This window comes from Trichosurus vulpecula, chromosome 6 (assembly GCF_011100635.1).
Source record: "Trichosurus vulpecula isolate mTriVul1 chromosome 6, mTriVul1.pri, whole genome shotgun sequence".
Lineage (NCBI taxonomy): Eukaryota > Metazoa > Chordata > Mammalia > Diprotodontia > Phalangeridae > Trichosurus > Trichosurus vulpecula.
The window spans coordinates 109150700-109176184 of NC_050578.1; the positions used below are offsets into that span (position 1 = coordinate 109150700).

The 25485-nt window shown below is 41.9% G+C and overlaps 1 protein-coding gene across 2 annotated transcripts in view; it reads right to left on the reverse strand.

Moving 5' to 3' along the window:
- The window catches only part of SMAD1 (SMAD family member 1), a 92862-nt gene that overhangs the window by 5458 nt on the left and 61919 nt on the right, over positions 1-25485 (reverse strand). For both annotated transcript variants that reach the window (XM_036764739.1, XM_036764740.1), the window contains 4 exons: positions 21750-22007; positions 16644-16760; positions 11037-11258; positions 5945-6201 (listed from right to left, as the gene is read on the reverse strand). In XM_036764739.1, coding sequence (XP_036620634.1) covers positions 5945-6201; positions 11037-11258; positions 16644-16760; positions 21750-22007 — 854 coding nt within the window. The remainder of the gene's footprint in view (positions 1-5944; positions 6202-11036; positions 11259-16643; positions 16761-21749; positions 22008-25485) is intronic.

Below are 25485 nucleotides of genomic sequence, written 5' to 3' on the forward strand. Positions count from 1 at the left end.
ACTAATTTTCTGAATAATCTCTGTATTTTTACTATATTATTCCACCTATTAAGCAATTCCAAAAATTACATCTGACTGGAAAAATCAACATTCATAAGGAAAGCTAAAATAAGGAACATGTTTTCTCAAAACTACTATAGGTTCCACATGGTTTACCATCCACCAGGGTTACCAGGCAACTCAAATCCTTTACCTCCACTGTATCTTCTTGGGGCCTTGCTGGAGCATATATACAAAAGGGAATCTGTCCTTCTAGACAGAAATGAAAGAAGGGAGCTTTGGCTAGTGGGGATGGGGAACTGCTGGTGACTTCTCACTTGCTTTTGGTTTAAAAAAAAAACCACAACCATCAAAAAACCTTCAATAATTCTTCCCTGTTATTCAGTCATATTTGAATCTTCATGACCCCATATGGGGTTTTCTTGGCAATGATACTGGAGTAGTTTGTCATTTCCTACCCCAGTGAATTAAGGCAAACAGAGGTTAAGTGACTTGCCCAGGGTCTCACAGCTAGTATCTAAGGCAGCATTTGAACTCGAGTCTTCCTGACTCCAGGCACTCCAGCACTCTACTGAGCCACCTAGCTGCCTTTCAAGTTTTCCCTAGGCATATTCAAAATGAAGCACAATTTTATTTTTTCACCAATAAACAGTCAAGGGTCCCGTAACAACTGACATAGGAATGTCCCACAGAATGAAAGGCTCAGGTTTTGCCAAAAGACCTATTTGTCACCAACCTCATGAGTTCCTGACTTTTAACTCCCTCACGTTAAGTATACCCTCTAATCTTATTCTCTACCAACAGCCTTGTTCTTCCATCCACCCCTCAATTGCCGTTCCTTATCACAGACAGTGAGACTGTCATATGGTTCTATAGGATCCAATCAAAGGCTAGAATAGAGATGAAAGATCCCTAAATTAATATTCTCAAGGTTTTTCCCCCTCATCTTGGAGGCAGTGGGGTACAGGGGAAGAGGAAAAGATTTGGAGTCTGAGAACCTGGGTTCACATCTAATCCCTATCAATTACTACCTGTCTGATAATAGGCAAGTCACTCAATCCTTCTCTCTGGGCCTTAGCTAAGTCATCTCTTAAATGGGAGTGGGGGTAAGCATATCTTGCTTCTTCTAAAAGACACCCTCCAGCTCTAAATGTATGACCTTATGACCTACATACCCACACATAGCTCTTTGTCCCAACAGTTCCAGTTCACTAGCTCCTTTCACCCTGGCTGGCTATTTCAGCAGCAACGACTTAATGATCAGCTCCTGTAGAACAATGCTTCTCAAGCAGGCTTGCAAAGAGGCTGCCAAAATCTCCAGGAGAAGCCCTGCTCGATTATCTACTAGAGATGCCAGAGAAACTGATTGCACTACCTCATGACCATGCCTTGAAATCACAGCTTTCTAGGATTCTCACAGCCTTAGAAAGAAAAGTAGCCCAGCCTCCCCATGAAGGAGATTACCACCACCACCCTGTTACTAAATTGGCAAAAATTAATGTCAGGGTGATGGTCTTTGAAGGGGTTCTTCAAGTGGATTTCAGGTAGTCTCAAAAGGTACAACACATCAATCTATATGGTTTAGATTTCTCAAAGTTCCTGTTCCACGGCAGATAAGCAAGCATCAGGTGATATGTTAGGTTAAGTTCTGCTGAGGCGTTTCCTCTTACTTCCCTCTTTTTTGTTTTTAGCTACAAGTGATAGTTCCCTGTGTAGTGGGAGATGGAGAGGGCAAGCATGTTTTTGGAAATAAAAGTTATATTAAAAAAAAGTATCAACAAAAAAATCTGAAATGCAAAACAAGTTTATACGTTGCTGCTATCTTGAATCTGTTAAAGCACCAAAATAAACATTTTTTAAAAGTGCCATCTACAAAAAGCCTACTTCAGTCAAGTTCTTTCCTGATTGATGAAGAGATTATGGTATCAACATGGCCAGAGAGGAACTGGACAATGAACTTGGAGTCACAAGAGCCGGATTTCCAGCCCTGTGTGAGACACCCCCCCTTAGGCGAGTCACTTAAACTCTATGAGCCTCAGTTACTTCATCTGTAAAATGGGGATTATCATGACAAGCACGGGGTTCTAGTGAGAAAGGACTGTGTCAGCTTTGAAGAGATGGAAATAAATGTGAGTAATTATTATTATTATTACGACCAAAATATCTGTTTCCAAAAGAAGGGAGGAAAACTGCCCTGTTAATTTTTTTAACATGTGGTGATTAGCTACTCTTCACTATATCAATATTCAATAGGGCCTCCTTGGTCGGTCATCCCATTAGATGTTTAGCACATGGGGAATGGCTGAACAAGTTGTGGTATATGAATGTAATAGAATACTATTGCACTCTATGAAATGGGGAAGATACGGACTTCATAACAACCTGGAAAGACCTACATGATATGATGCTGCATGAGCACAGCAGAACCAGGAGAATGTCATACACAACCACAGACATTCCGTGATGACTAACTTTGATAGACTTGGCTGTCCTCAGCAATACAAGGCTCAAAGGTAACTCCAAAGGACTCATGATGGAAAAAGCGAGCTACACCCAGAGAAAGAACTGTGGAGTCTGAATGCAGACTGAGGCAAACTATTTGCTCTCTCTTTTTTTCTCTCCTTTTTTGGTTTTGTTTCTTCTCTCTCACGATTCATTCCATCGGTCATAATTCTTCTTTGCAACTTGACTACTGTGTAAATAAATTTATGCGAAGGTTTATATAGAATCTATATCAGACTGCATGCCGTCTTGGGTGGGGGGAGGTGGGAGGGGAAGAAAATGTGAAACTCAAGAACATGTAGAACTAAGTGCTGTAAACTAAAAATAAAAAATCTTATTAAAAAATAAAAATAAAAAGATGTTTAACACAGAAGAAAGTTGTCACCAAAGTCCTTGGCCCTGTCAAATGGTTCAACATCAGAAACTGGTGTGATTTTATCAGCAGAAATGACATTAAAGAAAAGCCATTATCCATCTGCTTTACCCCTCCACCCGAAGGACCATGAGACCCCTTCCAGGTAATCTGCAGCTGAAACCTTCCACATGTCTTGGCCTCCAGTAGAGCAAGTTCCTTGGGAGCAGAGGCTGTCTTACTTTTCTAGTTATATTGCCCAGCATTTAGAATGATACTTTGCATAGAACACAGCACTTAATAAATGCTTTCCCCCCATTCATTTCATTCATTCATAAAAAAAAAATACTTAAATTTATGCTAGAAAATCCAGTGTTGCTTGGTTAAATATTCAATGTCAAAAACAAAAACAAAATGACATGGTTTTTGGTTTGCAATTCTTTTTTTTTTTGCATACCCAAAAGTACCAATTCAGGGTAATAAAGTTATATCTTTCCAAACTGAGTATTCAGAACAATATCCTTGGAGAAATCACAGGATTTTAGAGCTGAAATGGGAGGTCATGTAAAAACTCATCTACGGCAAGAACACTGGATTTCAAGATTCTGCTCCTCATTCCTTGCAGCCACCCTGCCATTCCCTGCCCCGTCCCCACCCCCAATTGCTAAGCTTCTGTTTCCATATCTGCATAATTAAAGGGTAGTGGCTAGGGGATCTGTACAGACACTTCTAGATCTAAATCTTACCCAAAAGCCTATGAGAAAAAAATCACCTCTTTTCCAAGGCCAGAGATGTAAAGTGATTTGCCCAAGATAACAGGAGCAGCTGATTTGCATCCGGAGGGATTTTCCAAGTGGGGATCTACCCACACTGATAAAAATAACTGGTTGGGATAAAAATGTCTTAAAAGCATTGAATTTTTGTATAAAATTTTACATGAACTGCTGAGCCAAAACAGTACTCAACACTCATCAGAAACAAATCCGTAGGGTCTACATTGCCACATTGGTCACCCCTGAAAACAAGAGTGCACTCCTACAATGAGATCTCTTGGAAAGGAAAATTATGCCCATGTGCATGCAGAAACTGAAAAATAACATAGTGAAGTTTGACGTGAATCAGTCCGAGAAAGACTGGCACAAGTAGAAACCTACTAAATCAATCAGCTTCTTTAAATTCTCGAGAAGGGAACCACAAATGTATAACATATTAACAAACTGCTCAAGTAGCCAGAGAACAAGAAAAAAACAAAAATAAAAAATATACCCTCTGCTTCACTTGAGAAAAGGCTTCCTTACTGGCAGGGTAATTAACAAATAGTTCTTCAAATCATCCTCAGAAATAAATACCATTCAGAACAGGTTTAACAACAAGTGGGGTAAAGCTTCTGAAGACAGGACATAAAAGGCTATGGGCTGGGCCCCACCCAGGTGTATAATTAGGCAGGGAGGTTTCCCAAAGTAACCGAGGGCAGGCCACCTTCTTCAATTTTCTTGATGCATCTGCCTCCCAGGGAATTAATTCAGGGATAAGAAGTCATTTTGCCTCCAATCTGCCACCAAATCCTGTAGAAACCTCAACTAGTATTTAAATACCCATTTAAAAAACTGCCCTTGGAATCAAGAAAATGTGGGTTGAAGTTCCTGTCTCTGACATACACTAACCTATGACCAAGGCAAGTCACAACTGTTCAGTGCCCCCAGGCAACTCTTTAAAAGTGCATCTTACAGACTGGCCTGCAACAGGAGTTCCCACATGGGCAGTGCCCCACACCAATAAAATCCCAGGTTCAGACACCAAAGAAAATTCAATGGCTTCTTCTAACTTTTCCTGATGTCACAAATAGAAACAACAGAAATAAATTACTGCATAAGCCTTTTCCACCTCAACTTCATGGCAGAGGGCATAAAACATATTACAATTTTAAAGATAAGGGGACTGTGGGCCATGCTAATAGTTATTAAAAGTCACTGAGCTAAAAAAAGAAGCCTGGATGTAAGAGGAAGAGAAGAAGATGAAGGAGAAGGAGAACGAGACAGAGAAGAAACAAAAACCAAAAACAAATCAGTCATTTACTTATTCCTGAAAAACAACATGCAAGTATTACCTTTAAATAAGTACTAGAAAACAAATATGGAAGAAACAAGAAAACAAGGAAGGAGGTCCTAAAGAATGAATGCCATGATTACACATTCTGACCCAAACATAGGCTCAGCAAGGTGCATCAGCCACTCCATCCCAGCAGAGGATGGAGTTTATTATGCCTCCCTGTTCTCAATACTTTTCATATGATAGGAATGCTTTAAGATGGAAGAGATTTCCATCATTTACATCTCTGAAAACTACCTCCATAAAGTCAAACTTGTTTGAGAAACTGTTATAGATTTTGACCTTAAAAATAAACCTTTTCAATTACGAAGAGGGACAACTCAAAAGTTGTTTTGTTTATTTTTAAGTGTCCTACACCATGGGAAGAATTAGATTTCTATGAAATAGCTGGAAATTGCTGGGGGCTGAAGACTATCTCTGGATATGGAGACAGATTGATAAATAGATAGATGGGCATATATATTTGAATATTATGTGTGTATTTATAAATGCTTATATATAAATTCATACTTACATGTAACATTTATTTTTGTTTATGTGTATATTTACATGCATATCCAGAGATAATCTTAGGTTCCCAGCAGAGAGAGAGTGAGTGAGTGAGTGTGAGTGTGAGTGTGAGTGTGTGTGTGTGTGTGTGTGTGTGTGTTTTGGGGGAGGAAAACAACATGTGATTTAACTGGGGTAGGAGAACTTCTATGTAAATATGCTGTCTCTACACATCTGAAACATCTCTATTTTTTTTTAATAAAATGCTGCCCAGGATAGCAGAGAGCATGTGCTAGGGCCAGGAATAGAATCCAGGTCTTCCTGACTCCTAAGGCCAAGAAGAAGAAAGGCTAGGAAAGAAGAGTCATAGAAAACTCATGATACTTTTAAAGGAAAATTCTTCCTGGAGCTCCAAGGCCCCCCTTCCTCTCCCAACCAGCCCATTTCTAAAGGGACTTTCACCGGGGAAGCTGCCAGGAGGGGGCTGCCCACCTTCACGAAGCTCATCCGGATCGTGCACATCTTTGTGAGCTCGTAGACTGTCTCGAAGCCGTGGTTGACTGACTGGGCCAACAGTTGGGCAAACTCCTGGTTATTGAAAATCTTGAGGCTGCAGCCACTGGGGATCTTGCACACGGTGGTGGGGTGAAAACCGTGGTGGTAGTTGCAGTTGCGGCTCTGAACAAAGATGCTACTGTCACTCAGGCACTCTGCGTACACTTCCCCTCCGACGTAATACAGGTGAACACCTGAGAGAGAAGCGAGAATCAGTAGAGAAAGAACTGGGGGAATGGAGAGCAAATACGCTGTGCAGACGAGGTTTGGGGCAGGGGGAAATCACCTAAAAGGGAAACAAAAAGGTGAGTGCATGCCAGAGAAAAGATAATGAAAATGCACTTGTCCTCTCTTCACATACATCAGCAGGAGGTCAGGGGTTCTATGGAAGCAGAATTGCACAGACTCTGCTGTGGAAAATCTCTTTTCCTTCTTATTATCTTTAACAGGAAGAAGGGAAAGGAATAAGCATTGATATAGCCCCCACTATGTGCCAGGCACTGTGCCAGGCATTTTTCACAACTCCTTTCTCATTGGATTCTCACAACAATCCCAGGAGGTGGGTGCTATTATTATCTGCATTTTATGGTTGAGGAAACTGAGGAAAACAGAAGCTATGACTTGCCCAGAGCCAAACAACTAGTGTCAGAGGCCAGATGTGAACTCAGATCTTCCTAGTCCAGGACCAAAACTAACCACTGCACCACCAGCTGCCTCCTTAGACAAGAGAGGACTCAACTTCTGCAAGGGAGTGGAGTTTGGGGGAGAAACAGAGAAAGGAGCAGTATCCAGAAAGAACTGGGACCAAAAAGTAGAAAGCATCAACAGAAACTTTTTTCTCAAGGAAGCAGTGAAGCAGTTAAGAGACTTTTAATTCTTTTTTGGCTGAAAAACAGCAGCTCACACTTTCTTCCAAACTTGATATAATAATAAAATAATAATAGTAATGCTATTTATATAGCACTTTAATGTTTGCAAGGTCCTCACAAAAGACACATGCTGCTATTAACCTCACTTTACAGAAAGGAAACTGAGGCAGGCTGAGGTTAAATGACTTGCCCAGGGTCACACAGCTAGTAAAGGTTTGAGGTCTTGCTGATTTCACTGCTCTATCTATTGTGCCATCTAGCTGACCTTGCAGTTATTGTCCAGTCATTTTAGTTGTGTTCAACTCTTGGTGACCCCATTTGGGGTTTTCTTGGTAAAGATATTGGAGTGATTTGCCATTTTCTTCTCCAGCTCATTTTACAGATGAGTAAACTGAGGCAAACAGGGTTAAGTGACTTGTCCAGGGTCACACAGCTGGTAAGTGTCCGAGCCCAGGTTTGAATTCAGGAAGATAAGTCTTTCTGACTTTAGGCCTGGCACCACCTAGCTGCCCCCCAAAAAGGATAATTTTTCCAAAATAGGCATCATTGATGTCAAACTAAAGGTCTTTAGGGGTATCATTAAAGTAACAAATATATGTGTGTGTGTATACATATATATATATACACACACACATACACACATATATGTACATATGTGTGTATGTGTGTGTGTATTATATATATATATATCTATATCTATGATGCCTGCAAGCACACTATCTGGTGTTGGAAAAGTTGATGCAAAGCTTATTAGCTATGGAAACAAACTCCAATCCCAGCATGGCTGCAACACCCTGTTAGAAAATGTTACATGGCCATGTTCTTCTTCGTATTTAATGCAAACACAAGAGCATTCCTAGTCAACAAGTGCTCATTTTTAAGGGACATCTCATATATTCTGTCCCTCCACTGACCACAATGACTGAGGTGACATTCGGTAGCCCTTGGCTGGCGGCTCTTCTGTGTGAGTGCTGGAAATCGAGGTATTATTTGGGAGAGAGAGAGAAAAGTTGAGAAACCAGAGAGGCACAGGTGAAGGAAGTGCTGATGAATGAAAGCCACACAGATGCTGGGTCAGGAAAAGCTTTTCTGACCTAGGGGGAAAAATGATTCACGCTGGATGAAAACCGATCTCCCCGAGCCCACCACCTGCTTCACACACCTTCCTGTGAGAGCTCTGGTCCCAGCAGCGTTAGGAAATTGATCTAACTCTGCTTTGAAAGTAAGCAATTCAATTGTTTTTAGAAGGAGAAAAGAAAAAAAAAAGGCAGGGAAACACTTAGCGAGATCTGACCCCACACCTGTGTCATGATGAATTAAAGGAGATTAATTTAAATAGGCTGCCCTGTGAATAGTCCTCAAGCCAGGGTATGTGTAAATAGGTCATACCTTGTAGTTAACCAGAATATGGCTGAGTACAAGCAAAGATCCTTATCCCATGGAAGTATCACTGAGTGTATAATGTATAAGGTCAGGTGGACCTATAGAAATATTCACATGCCCATTTTCTGCAAACTGCTAGAGAGTTGTAAAGGTAGGAGACCACTTCTGGGCCTAAGAAAAGACTAGAAAATGGATCGCACTTTTAAAGGTTATTACTGTTGACCCGTCTTTCCAAGGGGACTTAATTGAGGTCCTTTCACTAAGCCTCCAAAGTTACCTAGTTCTCGACCCCATATGGGAACTCGACCCACAGTTTAAGAATCACTGGAAGGGGCATGGGCATAAAAAGTTTAAGATGCCCTAATCCTAATCCAACCCCTTCAGTTGCACAGATGAGAATCCCACTGAGCAAACACCAGACCCATCACTGAATGACACCCAGGGGCTTCCGTGGGGCACACTATTGGTATGGTGCAAATGGAGGTTACACAGCATCCCTGGTCTGAGCTCCAAAATCCCTTACAATATGGATGAAACCAAAACCTCATCTGGAATGTGGGGAAACATCTGCAGCTCACACCTAATGTGCCAAAACTGAACACTTTGGGATGTGTTGTAAGCAACGGATTTGATGACCACAAGGTGTGCTACCTCACTCCAAACTCTGGAATATGACAGAACAGAAACAGATCTATTTCAGTGAAGGGTAGGAACTGGGGAGGGAACAGGTTGCTGTTGTAAGTCTAAAGAGGTTTCATCAATTTAAAAAATTGAGACTTAAAATAAAAAGGACAAAAAGGAGATTCACTTTGAAAGAGTCTTAAGGATTCTAGCAAACATTTTGTTTAAGTAACAGACATTATTTTTAAAATCTGTTGAAACCCTCTCCTTAGATTGCTGCCACAAGGAACATGGTTATGATAAGCTCACCATGTTATCTATCTACTCTGTTCCAATTTTTTGGAAGCTGATATATACGGCTACTACAACATGAATTCAAATGACATTCTGGAAAAACTAAGTAGTTGTGAATGAGCCAATTGCCACCCACCCTTCCCCTCACACGTAGGGGCTCACTGGTTTGTATTAGGAGGGAGTGACTACAACTATGAGGGTCCTCAATCCACTCAATTCTCTCTACTTATAAAGACTGGCAGTCCCCTTGCTTGACAGATAAGGAACTGAGGTTCAATGAGGTCAAGTAATTTCCCCAGGGGACAGCTATTAAGTACCAGAGCTGGGGTTTGAACTCCTGCTTGCCAGACTCTACAAGTCAGCAGTTTTCCAATGCACCATGCAATTCTACTTGGTCATAATCTTGGAGAGTTACCAGGGGTCTAAGAGGTTTAATAGGTCTTAGAGAAGCATCTAAACCCCAGGTGTGCATCACTTCAAGGCCTGCTCTTTATCCACAAGGCCACATGATATTTCCATTTGGAATCAGACCTGGGTTCAAATCCCATCCAACTCGTTTATTATCTTTCTGAGTTTGAGCAAATCACCAGACCCCTTACAGTCTCAATTTCCTCAACCATAAAACGAGGAGACTCTAAATGGCTTCTAAATTGCATGTAACCAAGCTCCCATGGGGCAACTAGGTGATGCAGTGAATACAGTGCTGGGCCTGGAGTCAAGACTCACCTTCCTGAGTTCAAATCTGGCCTTAGACTCTTACTAACTGTGTGATCTTGGGCAAGTCGCTTAACCCTGCTTGCCTCAGTTTCCTCATCTGGAAAATGAGCTGGAGGAATAAAAAAAGCAAACCACTCTGGTATCTCTGCTGAGAAAACCCCAAATGGGGTCACAAAGAGTGAGAAATGCCTGAAACACAACTCAACAACAAAACCTCCAACTGGAGGTTAGAAAAACTCCTGGGATGAGATCCAAGATCCCTTAAAAGGTGAATGAAATGAAAGCATTAAGAAACAAGGGATTTGGTCCATACCTGTGATTTCATGAGTGTGGGAAAGGCTCACCAGGGAGTCTTCTGGTGCTGAAAATCCCCCCACTGATACAGAATAATAAATCATCTGTAATTCCGAGGCAGTGCGGTGAAGTGGATAGAAGGTAGCTTTGGAGTTGGAGAGACCGGTTCAAGCCTCTGACAAATACTGACTGGGTCACTATGGGCGAATCACAAATTCTTGGTGCCTTGGATAACCTCTCTATTTCGCTAGTTACTTTTCAATAAATGTGAGCCATGTAAATTGGTCCAGAGGAGCTTGGCTAGCCAGATGTGTGTGAATTGTAACCACATTCGGCCACAGGCACAAGCTACAATGAGCTCCAGACTCATTCTCTCTATGATTAGGAGAAAGAGGTAGGAATAGGTCAGTGGAGAAGCTGTATTCCTAGGTGGGGAATGTGAGAGGCTGATAAGGAAAGAGAAGAGCCATGGAAAAACATTTTTTTAAGAATGGATTATTTTGTCCCAATTTATAAAAGAGCTAAACTTCTGCATACAGCCAACACAGGGAAGCCATTATTGAAGTTAATTAAAATTAATGTTGTTATGACAGTTAGCAGACCATAAAAATAAATGATTTAGAAAGCAAAGGACTTCCTGGTAACACACACATTCCTTAAAAAAAATTACAAACCACTATAAACCAGGTGAACCTGTGTTGATATTCGCTGAAACCTCTCACCACAAGAATGGCAGGAGTGACCAAGTCAGCTCTGGAATAGAGGAGGCAAGGGAGAAAGACATTCAAGAAAGAAGATGGCGCGCGCGCACACACACACACGCACACACACACACACTCGAGCATACACACCTTTGCCAATGTGCCGTCTAGTGTTTTCAATGGTGGAATTCCGGTTAACGTTGGAGAGCAGCCCAAGGCAGAACCGGTTCTTGTTGTTGGAAGGATCAGTGAAACCATCCACCAACACACTTGTGGAGGAGGCATGGAATGCTTCGCCCACGCGGTTGTTGAGCTCGTAGTAGACAATAGAGCACCAGTGTTTGGGCTCCTCGTAAGCAACTGCCTGCACATCTGCGAAGACAAAAAGGTTACGGTCAACCCCAGCTGGAATGAATGAGTGTCTGCTGCTTCCAACCTTGAGTCATGATCCTGCAGTGACATTCTAGATAAGCGACTGGTAACGAGTTTTATGACATCCAAAGTCAGTCATTCTCATTCCAAGGATCACAGAAGCCTACAGGTACAGCTGGAAGGGGCCTCAAAGACAGTATCTAGTCTAAACCCTTCTTTTTACAGATAAGGAAACAGAGGCTGAAAAGGTGAAGTGACTTGCCCAAGGTGATACAGGTAGTTAAGCAGATGAGCTGGGATACAAACCCAAGTCCCAGATCTAAATCTAGAGGTTCCCTCCTCCCACAATTTCCAGTCAATATCTAACAGTTGCAGATTAAAACTCCCTAATATAATTTAAGAAAAAAAATTAGCAAACCAAAACAGTGGCCAGGCATCCAAGTCACCATATTTACAGTACACCATCTGGATACTATATAATATATAGAATCCAAGATGGCCCCTGTTTAGAACCTGGCTTTACTATCTACATGAATTCAACAAGTGTCAAAAGAAGAAAAAAACCTCAAAAAACAAAAAAACCAAGTAAGCAGGAAAAGAACTTTGATGGACACTCAGGCCAGGAAACATGCCAGGAAATGCCAGTGTAAAAAGGATTAGGTTCCATAGAGCCTTAGTATTCCTAGGCTTCCACAAAGCCATTTAAAACAACTTTTTAATTATTGGTAAGCAGTTACTCTACTTCTAAAGTTGCCAACGAAGTCTCAAGGCCACGGCTTTGCCCCAATTCTCAAACTCAGGAAGAAATCTTGCCAGCTGGCCATTCTTCCAGAATGAATCATATCTGTCTCCCACAGATGTCACGCGGACTTCCTTACATTTGCTTTAAGTCATGCAGAGCAGGTGCGTTTTGTCTCTCCATTCCCAGAATGGGCCAACAATGGAAATTACCCAACTTCACTGACAGGATGCAGCTTGTTAAGTCAAGTCTCTTAAGACCAACAAATCTCTGTACTGAACAGGCTCCTGAACATTTGCAACTAAAAGGTTTTTTAAGAAAAGTCTCTATGTAGTAAGATTTCTTTTACCACTAACTACAGAGATTCCAGGAGTACAAAACCCTCTATCCAATATGCCAACATACAGTGACCTGGGGTTTATAAAGCCTTATCTATGTAATAGAAAGAAAGAGAAAGAGAGAAAGAAAGGAAGGAAGGAAGAAAGAAAAGACAGACCTTAGGATGGAGTTGAAGGGTGGGGGTAGTAAGCTTGTTGACTTCGTGTCAACAGAGAAACCACAAATCATAAAATGCTTTCAATGACAGTATTTGGGAAAAACAGAAAACAAAATGACAATATAAGAAGAAAATAGAAAATAATATTCAATGTGTTTTTGGTGGCTCACAAAGATATTTGAAAACAAAAAAGGAAACTTTTTTTCTCTCCTAATGTCCACTCAAGACAAAGAACCAAGAGGACAAGTGGGAAGAGAAGCAGACGTGGAGTCAGAAGACTCCAGTTCAAATTTTGGCTCTGTTACACCCTACCCATGTGAGCTTAGGTGAGGTTCATCACCTCTCTTGGCCTCGGTCTTCTCATCTGTAAAATGAGCAGAGGTGCTGAGACAAGCTCTCAGGTTACTTCCAGCTTTAAATCCAGAATTTATGTGGAATGATTACTAAAAGGAAACTGAACTCTGAGAAAAAGAAAAGGCAGTTCTTAAATTTAAGATAAATACTTCCCTGCTCCCAACACAGAGGTACAGAACTATCAGGCCAGACTGTTGTAGACATTATCAGACATTTGTTTTTCTTTTACAGTGGAGGCTTTAATCTAGGTGGGAGCTATTAGGAAATGTAAGAATTTCCAGAAATAATTGATTTTTAAGGCTATCAATAGGACATATATGTAATATGTATACATAATCATTTAAATAATATACATAATCATTTAAAATATACACATACGTATGTATATGTCCTATAATAGGTACATATGTGTATGTTCTATGTATGTATGTACATATGTGTATGTTCTATTGCTAGCCTGAAAATCAATTATATAGAATACATAATTTTTCTATAGTTATATATTAAAATATAATTTATCCATATATTTGGAAATGAAGTTAATATAAAAACAAAATACATGAATTTAAAAAAAATCCTAGGTTTTACTAAAATTTGCATTTATATAGCATGTCAAGGTTTTCAAAACATTTCAAGTATATTATTTTATTTGATTCTCACAACCCTTTGAAGTAAATGCTTTTATGGTGCCCACTTTATAGATATTTGCAGTTTTTAAAACTAAGAGCTACAATAAGACATAGATACTGATGAATGTGGGAAGGAAAACTCCTGAGTTACAAGGATCAACCCACAACTGAGAAACGCTACTTACAGGACAAATTCACTTCCTGAATTCAGTCTTCTTAGGCTTATCCAGGACGTAAGCAGGGCACTAAACAAGAGTAAAGCCCGCCAAGGTCACTTGGATCCATGCTTATTTATGCCCCGTCTATCTGTCCCCTCTCCTCTTGCTGCTTTTCCACTATTTCAATGCACCTCAAGGGTGTGTGTTAGGAAGAAGCTAATTTCTTCTTTTCTTTTTTCTTTTTTTTCCTAAGTGACTTTTTATTTTTTTTTTATTTTTAGTTTACAACACTCGGTTCTACATAATTTTGAGTTTCAGATTTTCTTCCTTCCCTAACCCCCTCCCTCCCCAAGATGGCATGGAATCCCATATATCTTCCATGTATAACTTTGCATTGAATTAGTTTACACACTACTCAAGTTGTGAAAAAGAATTATGACCAAAGGAATGAATTATGAGAAAGAAGAAATAGAACCAAAAAAAACCAACCCAAAAACAAAAACAAAAGAGAAAAAAAATGGAAAAAAAGAGGCAAGCATAAAGCGTGCCTCAATCTGCATTCAGACTCCACAGTTCTTTCTGTGGATGTAGATAGCACTCTCCATTGTGAGTCCTTTGGAGTTGTCTTTGCACCTTGTGTTGCTGAGAAGATCAAAGTCTGTCAGGGTTAGTCCTCACAGAATCCATATATCTGTGGTTGTGTATAATGCTAGAGGTTAATTTTTTCACTTCTTTATTCTGTGGTTTGTGGCCTTTTCATGTTTGAGAAATCTATGCTGGAGATGATACACAAGCCACAGGATGGGTGCCCAGAGGAAGACGCACAAAATCTCCCTCGGACTGCAAAACCCTGTGTGGTAAACGCTTGTGTCAGAAAGGAGACCGAGCCAGTCCTTTGAGAGCTGGAGAAGCATCTGGAAATACAACATCTAGATTCCACAGCGACATCAGCAGGGGTCTGGAAACAACTCCCACAAGAAGAAAGGTGCAAAGCCCAATTTTTATTGCTTTTTGCATTTCTAAAAGAGGGCCAAAGTATAAGCCCTTTGAGTCTGTCAACACTTTTACAGATTTGAAGATATCAACAACTGTGTGATAACCAAGCTTCCTATCAATAAGAAAGTGACTAGGGAATTCTGGCCAAGTCCAAAAGGTCCACTTTCTTAATGAGAATAGTTAACATTTAATACAACACATCCTCAAATGCGAATAAAACAGCACCTACCTCCTGAGGTTGTTGTAAGGATCAAATGAGCCAACAAAGGCACACAGAGGTTAAGTGACTTATCCAGGGTCACATGGCTAGTAAGGGTCTCTTAATTTTAATTAAAAACAAAACTAGCAATGTAAATGTTGTACAATGCATGCCTAGGAATCAAATGGCATTTTACTTCAATTTGCAACCACTACATTCAAATTGAATTAGCTATGCTTTGTGCCAATTGCACCAGAAAAATCTCTTCAATGAGATGCTATTTTGGGACGAGAGCGTATCCAACATGGCTACCATGGTTACTGATAATCACCTGCCAATCAGATACCCTTGGAATCTTCCAAGGTCATTTGTCCCAATCTTGCACCCTCTCAGGCCTTTGCAACTTGGCATCTCAGACTGGCAAGAACACAGTTCTTGCATCAGATGGCTCCAAACACTCCCACTCTCCTACCCCTGAGAACTTCCCAGAGCCAGTCCTGAGGCCAGAGTATGGTAACAATGCAGAGATGTGCTGGCAGTGATTTTAATTGGTTCGCCAGCAGCTACTGTCTGCGGCCAGGGATACCATTCAAGTCAGAGGATCACAGATTTAGGGATAGAAAGGTCCTTACAGGTGATCTAGCACACCCTCCTCATTTTACCTACGTGAAAACAACGGAGACCCAGAAAGGAAAAACTGCGTGCCCCAGGTCACACAGATACAATGTGGCCAAGTCAGGATACATACCCAGGTGCGACTAACTAGATTCCCTCTACTGCATTATGCTGCTTCTCTCAGGAAGAACTTGAATGAGCCATAGGAGAAGGACAAAGGAACTTTTCAGAAGGCCCAATCTCATTCAGTTCCAATTTTGTAATTTCTGACCAAGCTACAAGGTCCACATTACTATCTCCATCCCATGCTCTGCATTCCTTCACCCTTATTTCAGGTGATGCATATGCTTTCCCTGTTCTAATTCTAAATTGGTAAGTGTTAAATGGTGGGGCAGAATTAAAATCAATTTTGTGCTAGTTAAAATTAAAATTTATCGTTGTCATTCAGTCATTTTAGAAGTGTCTGATTCTTAGTGACCCCATTTGGGGTTTTCTTGGCAAAGATACCAGAGCGGTTTGCCATTTCTTTCTCCTGCTCATTTTCCAGATAAGGAAACTGAGGCAAACAGGGTTAAGTGACTTGCTCAGGGTCATACAGCTAGAAAGTGTCTGAGGCCAAATTTGAACTCAGGAACATCAGTCTTCCTTACTCCAGGCCTTACATTTATTCACTGCATTACTCAGCTGCCCCATCAGCCACCGTCTCAGCCTTCAAGTTGCCATGAAGGTGCGGATCTGGATTGGGTAAGAATTTCCTCCCTGGGGAGTTTCCCCTATCAATGAATTTAGAAGTCTAGCATATTTGTAAAGGGATCAGCATAGTGCCTGGCACATGGTAGACAGTTAATAAATGTCTCTTCACTTCTCCTCTCCTATCCTTGTCATTTCTGGATCCCTCTCTCTTCTTCCCTACAAAGAAGCCTTCCCTTTCAACAAGGATTTACAAAAGGAAAAAAAGAAAAAGGCAAAAAAAGATTTAGCAAAACTAAAACCAACCAAAACACTGTTCACATCAGGCAATAGAAGCAATATTCCACACCTTTGGTATGATTTCCATTGGTCTGATTTTTACCAATGTTCAACATTGCTTATAACAGCATTAAAAAGCAAAAAAAAAAAAAAAAAGTAAAAAGGAACATTAACATTTATACTTGATAAACTCAGGCCCAAGGAAACCAATTAGTGACCATTCATTTTACCTCCTCTGTTTATTTCTGGAGGCATAGGAGGAGCCATCATGTTTGTATCCATCGGCTGCGAGCCATCCTGGGTCATGGGGTCTTCAGGAGGAAGGTAAGCAGGAGGAGGAGTATCCGCTGAAAGGTTGGAAAAAAAAATCACAACTTTATCCCTTCAAGCCAGATTAAATAAACACACACACACACACACACACACACACACACACACACACACACACACACACACACACACCCCTCTTAGCCTTGACATATTTGGTAGATGAAGCAAGTTTCCATATTCACCAAGAGAAGTAATGAGTGCGAGGCAAACAGGGGTTGGTTCCAGGGTATAGGCATTTTGGGTGAGAGGTGTGCTTCCCATCCAGGGATCACTTTCCCCAAGGACCAGTCATTACTGTTGCCCTCCTTCACCTTCTCCTCTAAATGCTTGGCACTCCGACAGACAGGAGAACTTGTCTCCTGATGTAACCTTATTCTCGGTCAGACTACCCTATCTGTCATCCCTCTCTCTCCACGTCCCAAATTTGCCAGAGGCACAAGATTTCCTAGTTACAGCTGTCTCTCCACTCCCCCGACCCCAACAAGACATACATAGAAGTCATGGGTCTTTATACAAAATGACTGTTTATAAGTTAGATACAGTTTCAGAAAGTAATTGCCACAATGCCTTCCTACACTCAGTCAGGATGTACAAAGAGGTAGGCTGCTATTTGCCAAATCCTTCAGTTTCAAAACGACTCATGCAGCACCTATTGCACACACCAATGCATGCCAATTTCAAAAAACTGCCTGCTTTTCCCATTTTAAAAGCATATAGGAAAATGGCTTGAGAGAAGCCCCTTGTGATCTTAGGTTAAGAAGCTTCAGAGCATTTGTTTTATTCAACATGCCCACGCTCAAAGAATTGCTGCATTCACCTCCACTACAATCTAGCAAATGAGTGATTTGTAGCAAAGCAATTGCTGGGTTATCAGTACTTCCTCCTCCCCACCCATTCTGGGAACCCTGAGATTTCAAACTATCAGCACAGCTTAACAGTGGAAGAATTCGTTAGCCCCAGCAATCCTAGCTTGGGTCCTTAAGGGTACTTTCCAAAAAAGCAGCTAGCCAATTTACAGATCAAAAAGCATGATGATATGCTTTTAGCCATGAAAACTGTTAATATTCATTTGCCTTACATAAAAAAGGAACTTCCTCCCATATAAATCTTATCCCACCCTGAAGAGTAGGGGAGAAGGAGGAAAAGACACAAATATTAAGTCCTTACTATGTGTTCAGTGCTTTACAAATATTGTCTCATTTGAGCCACACGACAGCCCCAAGAGGCAGAGGCTACTGTGATCTCTATTTTACAGATGAGGAAACTGAGGCAGACGGCAGTTGAGTGAGTTGCATAGGGTCACACAGCTTCTAAGTGTCTGAGGCTGAATTTGAACTCAGGACTTCTTGACTCCAGTTCCAGTGTGCTCTATCCACTGTGCCACCTAACTGCCTCCAAACAACTTTCGCAGGATATTCTGAGCTACTATAGACCTTGTAAGGCCAACCAGACCAAGCCCTTCACTCTACAGACAGAGTACATGGCAGTGCTGGGATCTCAACCAAGGCCCTTGACTTCAGGTCTGGTGTTCTATCCACTGCACCGTCTTCATCCAGTCACCCCGGCTAAATGTCCTTAGGGATCAAGTATTAACTAGGGCAGCAGCTAGGTAGACAGCACCATAGTGTACTATGTACCATAGTGCATACAGCTTCCTGGAGTCAAGGAGACTCATCTTCCTGAGCTTAAATCTGGCCTCAGACACTTACTAGCTGCGTAACCCTGGGCAAGTCACTTTACCCTGCTTGCCTCAGTTTCCTCATCTGTAAAATGAATTGGAGAAAGAAATGGCAAACCACTCCAGTATGACTGAAAATGCCTGAACAACAACATTAACGAGGCCAGGTGTTGCCCTTGATCGCTTAAGGCATCTGTGAGTTTCAAGCTATCAATACTTTCTTCTCTATGTCTAGGGATTCCCATGACAGAGGAGATAGTCCCATAAAATAGAAAGTTCAATGGCTGGGAGTTAGAAAGACCTGGGTTCTAGTCCTACCTTTTATATACTAAGTAAATAGAGCCTAACGTTTGCCCTGCCTACCTTATTTTGCTGAAATAATGTGCTTCCCAATTCACTTCCCCGTAAGTCCTACAGGGCAGACTATCTCCTCTTTTGCTTTTGTATCTTCGAATCCAGTGTCCAGCATATAATACTTAATGGTTATTGAATGAACGAATAGGAAAACCAGAAGGTGTAGGCCCATTACAAATATAAAGACTCATTCTACTCCAAGTACATCTTGGCTCTGGCCTCTCGTCCCACAGGGGCTAATAGAGGGTGCCTGCCTAGAGAGTTTTCAAGGGAATGACTCAATGGCCCGAGTCAGGGCTGTGGGGCCTCCTCTGGATGCCTTTTTCACCCTCTCTCCAATTCCTTTTAATTCAATTTTTCTACCACAGCTGCATTGCTGACTGCTTCACCTCTGGCCAGGAATGCAGACAAACAACCTCCTCCGAGACCAAATTCGGTGAACTTCTACAAACCAGCTGGTGGGAATGAATGGAGAGGATTCTCTCACAGGGGACAGAAGAGCATACACAGAACCGAGGTGCTGCAATCTGTGGTGATTCATATGGGTGATGGTTTCAAGATCCAGGCCAAAGCTAAGAAGCTTGTAACACTGGTACCGGGTTAATGGTTTGTGTCGATCAGGGTGGCAGAGTGGAGAGGGATCAGCATTCAGAGGACCTGGGTTCAAATCATGTCTCAGCTGGGGTATCTAATTATATTGTACAAGCGATCTGACCTCTCTAGGTCTTAGTTCTCTCATCTGTAAAATGGGACAGCTAGTTTAGATAAATCCTTGAAGTTCCTCCTGATTTTTGAAAATCTCAGCGAAAAAGAATATTAGCTACCTCCTCACAGAGCAGCGATGGACTAAATACGGAAAACGAGAATACATTTTTGGACGTGGTCAATATAAGACTTAGTTTTACTTGAGTATGTTCATTTGTTATAAGGTTTTGTTTTTCTACTTTTGAGGGAATAAACAATGTAGCAGACAGAGCACCAGGCATGGTGTCAGGAAGACCTGAGTTCAAATCTGGACTCAGATACTTTCTAGTTGCATGACTCAGTTTCCTCATCTGTAAAATGGGCTAGAGTAGGAAATGACAAACCACTCCAATATCTCTCCCAAGAAAACCCCAAATGGGATCATGAAACATCAGACACAACTGAACAAACAAAAGCAACAGGTAGTAGGTGAGTGTGTTAATTTTAAAATGTTTTAAGTAGAATCAAGAAAAAAAAAACTATAGTCTTACCAATTCTGAACAGGAACATGCTTTTCCCCCTTGACACTTCATCTCTCTGTTCCTTTCCCTTCTTGATGATCCTATCCCAGGCACTCAGTAACAATGGCTCACCCCAATAGTGGAATACACTCAGCTTCTTCAGATCCCAGGATATTAATTATTCAACACCATCCATTCTTCTTCTTAGAAAACTAGCTCTGCCCCCACTGGGCACCCAACCCTTAAACTGATCATTACGTTACCCACTTTCCCTCCTCTCCATGTGTCTGGGAAGACACAGCCTTGAGACAAAGGCAAAGGAAGAGAACCACCTCAAAAACCTCAATGGACTATTTTTAGGGCACAGTCAACATGGAGCTGAATTTAAGTGGAGAGGGAGATGTGAGAAAGGGAGAGGGGGGAAGGGAAATAGAAAGGGGAAGAAAAAGAGAAAGAAAGGAGGAAAGAGAAAGAGAGGGGGAGGAGAGACAGAGAAAGGAAGAGATGGGGAGGGGAGGGGGGGAGAGAGGGAGGGAAGAAGAGAGAGACAGAGAGAGAGAGAGAGAGAAAGAATCTCTTTCAGTGACTAAAAATACATTCTTGCCCATAGTCCTTCCAAGAAAGGAAAATATTTATTGATGTCAAGTCTATTTGGTATATCTGTTTGTTCAGTTGGCCTTCTTGGGATCTAACAGCTACACATGGAGCCTTGATCCCCACCCTGCGTTAGCTGCCTCTGTAACTTAAGGGGAAAAGGTGAGGATTTAATTCTTCTCTCTGACTTGATAGCACTAAGCAAGACTTGGGCAGGGGAAGAGGGCAATGATAATTCTGTTGTCTCTAGGACTTAAACAAGTGGATGCTTTCCAGGACCTCTGTTGCAATTGTTTCGTAGCTCTAGTATATTTGTTTCTTGTGATTACATCACCATTCAAATAAATTTAATCAAATGGGGGTGGTATGAACTCTAGGGAAATATTTTTCTTTTGTGGAATAGTAACCGGAGGCTGAACTCACAACTGGGTATCTTTCCTGTGTTCAGAAGATGTGGAAGGGGATTATGTTTTTCATAATAGCAAATGTGTATAAAACATTTATGAAACACACACACACACACACACACACACACACACACACACACACCCATACACCCTCTCCCACACAAAGACCAAAGGCTGCAACAACTACACCACTCCCAGAAGGATGCAGCTGTTAGTAAAACCTTTTAAGATTGAAGTAGGGTGGGGGGTTGGGGGTGGAGAGAGGAAATCTCCTTTAAGCATCTGTGCCTGATGTAGAAATTGGACCATGTAACAGACCACTAGTCATCCACTTGCTTGGCTGTGATGCTGCTTTTTGTCAAAATTTGTGTTTCAAGATTACGATTTTGGGGAATAGCACTGGCCACCAGCCAGAGAAATAACAAGGGCTTTACAAGGGTTCAAAATCACAACCCGTCACTAGAGCTAGCTGACTCAGCTCCTGGACACCCGAGAAAAAGAGAAAGCTGACCTGACTTCACCCCCCCCATAAGGAAGGAAGGAAAAAAGGGGAAAGAGAGAGAAGGGGGGGAGGAGAGGGAGAGAGACAGAGAAAAACAGAGAGAGAGAGAGAAGAGGAAGAGAGAAAGGGGGGGGAGGAGATGGCAAGAGGAGAGGGGAGGGGAAGAAAGGAGAAGGGAAAGGGAGAGAGGAAGAGGGAGGGAGAACAAATTGAATTGTATAGCACAGAACCTCCATGGCCCTCAGTCACCCAGAGGCATCACTTACCTGGCATCTGAAAAGGACTTCCTGGATCTGAACTGGTGGGAGAGTGCGGATAGGTGCTGCTGCTGCTTCCCGGAGAGTTTGGATAGCTGCTGCTGGGCGAGTGAGGGAAAGGGTGGCTGTTGGGTTGTTGGAAAGAGTCCGGGAAGGTGGCATTGAGTGGCATGTGAGGCTCATTTTGTCCCAAGTTACGGAACTGAGCTAACAGGCTGTGCTGAGGGTTATATTCACTGTGTCTTGGAACCAACACAGGTGGAAGGACTGGATGGGGAGGAAAAAGAAACAAAAGTGCAATCAGTGATGCTCTGAATTAGATCTTAGCAAGGCCTAAACAAGCTATACATTAATAAAAATACAGAACATGAGCTATAAATAAATAAAATCAGCTTCAATCTACTAATATTTAGTAAACACCTTCTATGGGCAAAAGCACTCTGCTAAGTGTCTGCCCTCTATGAGTTTCTAATCTAGTAGCCCTTTGTAAGACATGTATACAAGGAATAAGCCAGAAAAACAAAGTATTGTTGGAACTGTGGGGAAGGGAGAAGATGGGGATGGCGGATTGGAGGAAAGGCAGAGGAGAGGGAGGGGGAAAGGGAGAGATGGAGACAGGCAGAGAGAATGAGAAAGGGGGAAAGAAACACCTCATTCTCAGCTTAGAATAGGGTATAGGGAAGGTTTAATATCAGATGTCCAAGAAAAAGGTAATACTTAAGATGCAAGCTTTAAAGACTGCATAGTCACCATGGCTAAAATTTACTTGGTGCTTTTAAGTTTTACAAAGTGCTTCATGTAAATCATCTCTTTTTCCCCCCACCAGTCTGGTCACCTAACTATTATTCTAATGACCTAGTCACCTAAGTAGTCTTAATCTAATCCTAATGTAATCTAGTCACCCAAATAGTATTCGCCCCAATTTACAGAGAGGAAAATAGGCTCAAAGAGTTAAATGACTTGCCCAAGATCACAAAGCAAGTAAGGAAGCACAGGTCTTGGAGGACCTGGGTTCAAATCCTGTCTCTGAAGCTTGATCTTGTGGGATCTTGGGCAAATCACTTCACCTCCTTGGCATCAGTTTCCTTATCCATAAAATCAGAAAGTTGGACTAGATGGTCTCTGAATTCCTTTCCGGTGCTAGATCCAGGAAACCTTTTAATTACATGAAAAAGAATATGAATCCAGGTCTCCCGACTCCCAGGTGTGGTGCCCTTCCTACCCTGCTGGGCTAGAGAAAGGGCTGGGGATTGTAGGCGTAGGAAGCATAGCCAGAAGGAAGAAAAGCAGTTAGGGAAAAGTGAATGCAATTTGTCCAAAGTCCATGAAGAAGAGGAAAAGATTAGAAAGGCAGGCTGGATCCTGATTGTAGAAGGCCTTGAACACCAAATTAAGCAGTCTGGCCTTTGTTTTGTGAACAAAAGGGAAACGTGGAAAAGTTGCCTATTTGTTTTCTTTTTACCCAGGTGGGCTGCCAAGAAGAGCTATTTGCTGCAAAGATGGACATAGCAATGGTGAACAGGCTGGAGCAGGGAGGGAAGAGTATCCAGGTGTGGGATGATGGGGGCCTGAATTAGGATTGTGGGAATGCAAAGGAGGGGGAAATGCAAGGTGTGTTCTGGGTAGATAGAGTCAAAGTGACTTTGGTTACTGATGGATGAGAAAGGGAGCGGGGGTGGACTCAGAGATAACTCCACAGCATGGTTCATCATCACCTCCACCTCCTCTTACCCACTCACCCCAGGCCCTCGTCATCTGGCTTCCTTCCTGACCGCTCTCCTTTAATTGTTCTCTCCGAGATCACTAACAACCTTCTAATGACCTCATCTCGGAGCCTCTTCTCAGGCCCTGGCCCACTCAGCCTCTGGGCAGCATGTCGTGCCGGGCCATGTCCTTTCTATCTTGAGACTTGGCTCCCTTTACTCCTTCCGCTCCTCCTCAATCTCCTCTAACTTCCCAACCATCTCTTCCTGGTCTCTTACTGTGGATCCCTTTCCTGCAGCTTGCTCCTTTATGTATACCTTCTATCTTCAGTCCTCTCCTCCTTTCTCTTAGTACTTTCTCCCTTGGTGGCTGCCCCTTCTCCCAAGGCTTAAAACTCTATTGGAATGCATTTAAAAATCTCATTCAGCACCCAACAGTCTACTGAACTCCAGACCTATGTTTCTAAATGCCTAGAGGACATCTCTACTTGAATGCACTGCCAGCACCTAAAACTCATCCTAAGAAAGAGCTCTTTGGGGGAGGGGGCAGGGGCAGAATATGATTTTTTCCTCCCTCTGCCTTCCCTTCTTCCAGTTCTATAATGACACCAAGGGACTCATTTAGGAAACTAAGTTGCCCAGGGGATAGCGTTAGGCAAAGCTAATAGGTCAGATTCTAGTGTGGATAAGGTAGACATGCTTCTTCCCAAGATGGCAGAGGGGTGTGTGTGTGTGTGTGTGTGTGTGTGTGTGTGTGTGTGTGTGGAGGGAGAGGGAGAAACAGGGAAAGAGAGGAGAGAAAGAAGAAAGAAGGGCATGGACTGGGAAGGGGGAGGGAGATCTCCCATGATGAGTTTGAAATACTTCTTAGTAATCATTCCCATCACTTGACTGGGCCAAAGACACAAAGACAAAGCAAGAGTCACAGAGTTGGCTCTAACCCTTTTACCTGTTTGACCTTGGGCTAACAAGCTACTTCATTAAAAATGTGGGCCTCCCTTAGACGACCTCAAAGGTCCCTTCCTTGGGTAAAGGCAAGGCTCAGGCAGAATGAGAAATGACTGATGTATAAATAAAAGGCATAAATAACACTTATTTTAAGGAAGAAAAAACATGAGAAAAGTCCCTTTGCTTATATCACCTCCAATACAAATTTTCTATGTCCATTATTATTTTGAAATACTGATAAATGCTAGCTAATGCAACTTCCCTTTCACTCAGTTTCCTCATCTTTAAAAATACACATTGTTTTCAATCTCGAATTCCCTTAGAGGAAAAAGTAGAGTAAGAATTTCCATAAAATGACTTCTGAAAGGTCCTTTGGAAAGTACCAGTCTTCATCTTCAAACCTTAGTAATATTTCATGTGCCTTCAAAGCACTGTAGCCAGAATCAATCAACAACCATTTGCTCACAAGGAGCTCACATTCAAGAAAATTCCACAGATGAGAAAAAGAAACCTCCTGCAACATTGAAAGGTGGCCTGTCCTCAATACCCATACAATTTTTCTGAAGACTCAATATCACTGCTATCCAACATCTATCACCATGTTATCTGGCAAGAAAGGGTCAAAATGATGACAAGCTTCATTTTGGATAGAAAAAAGTGCCCAAAACACCCCACTCTTTTCCCACCCATATCTTATTTTTACACAATGACCCACATGACATCACAGGAAGTTGGGAAATTTATAGCTTCAAAAATAAGTTGAAAGAGACTACTTTAAATTATCCTTTACGAAACAAAATATTGCTAAAAGATTCCATTCCCCTCCCTTTCTCTACCACCTCCCCTACTCCCTCAGAAGTCATTCAGGTTAGATCTGGGGAGACAGCCTTCCATATATAAAGATTTGTGATTTACTATAGCCACATCCCTTTCCAATCTGTAAAAGAGATTTCTCTAAATGCATTCTTGTGGAAGAAGTTCCTGTTGACAACAGATCTGGAGCCCTAGAACTACAGACCCAAATAGATGGCTCAATCTCTGCTTCTGCTTTTCTGCAATTTCCAAAAACAAAGCATAGGGAAGACGGAAGACAA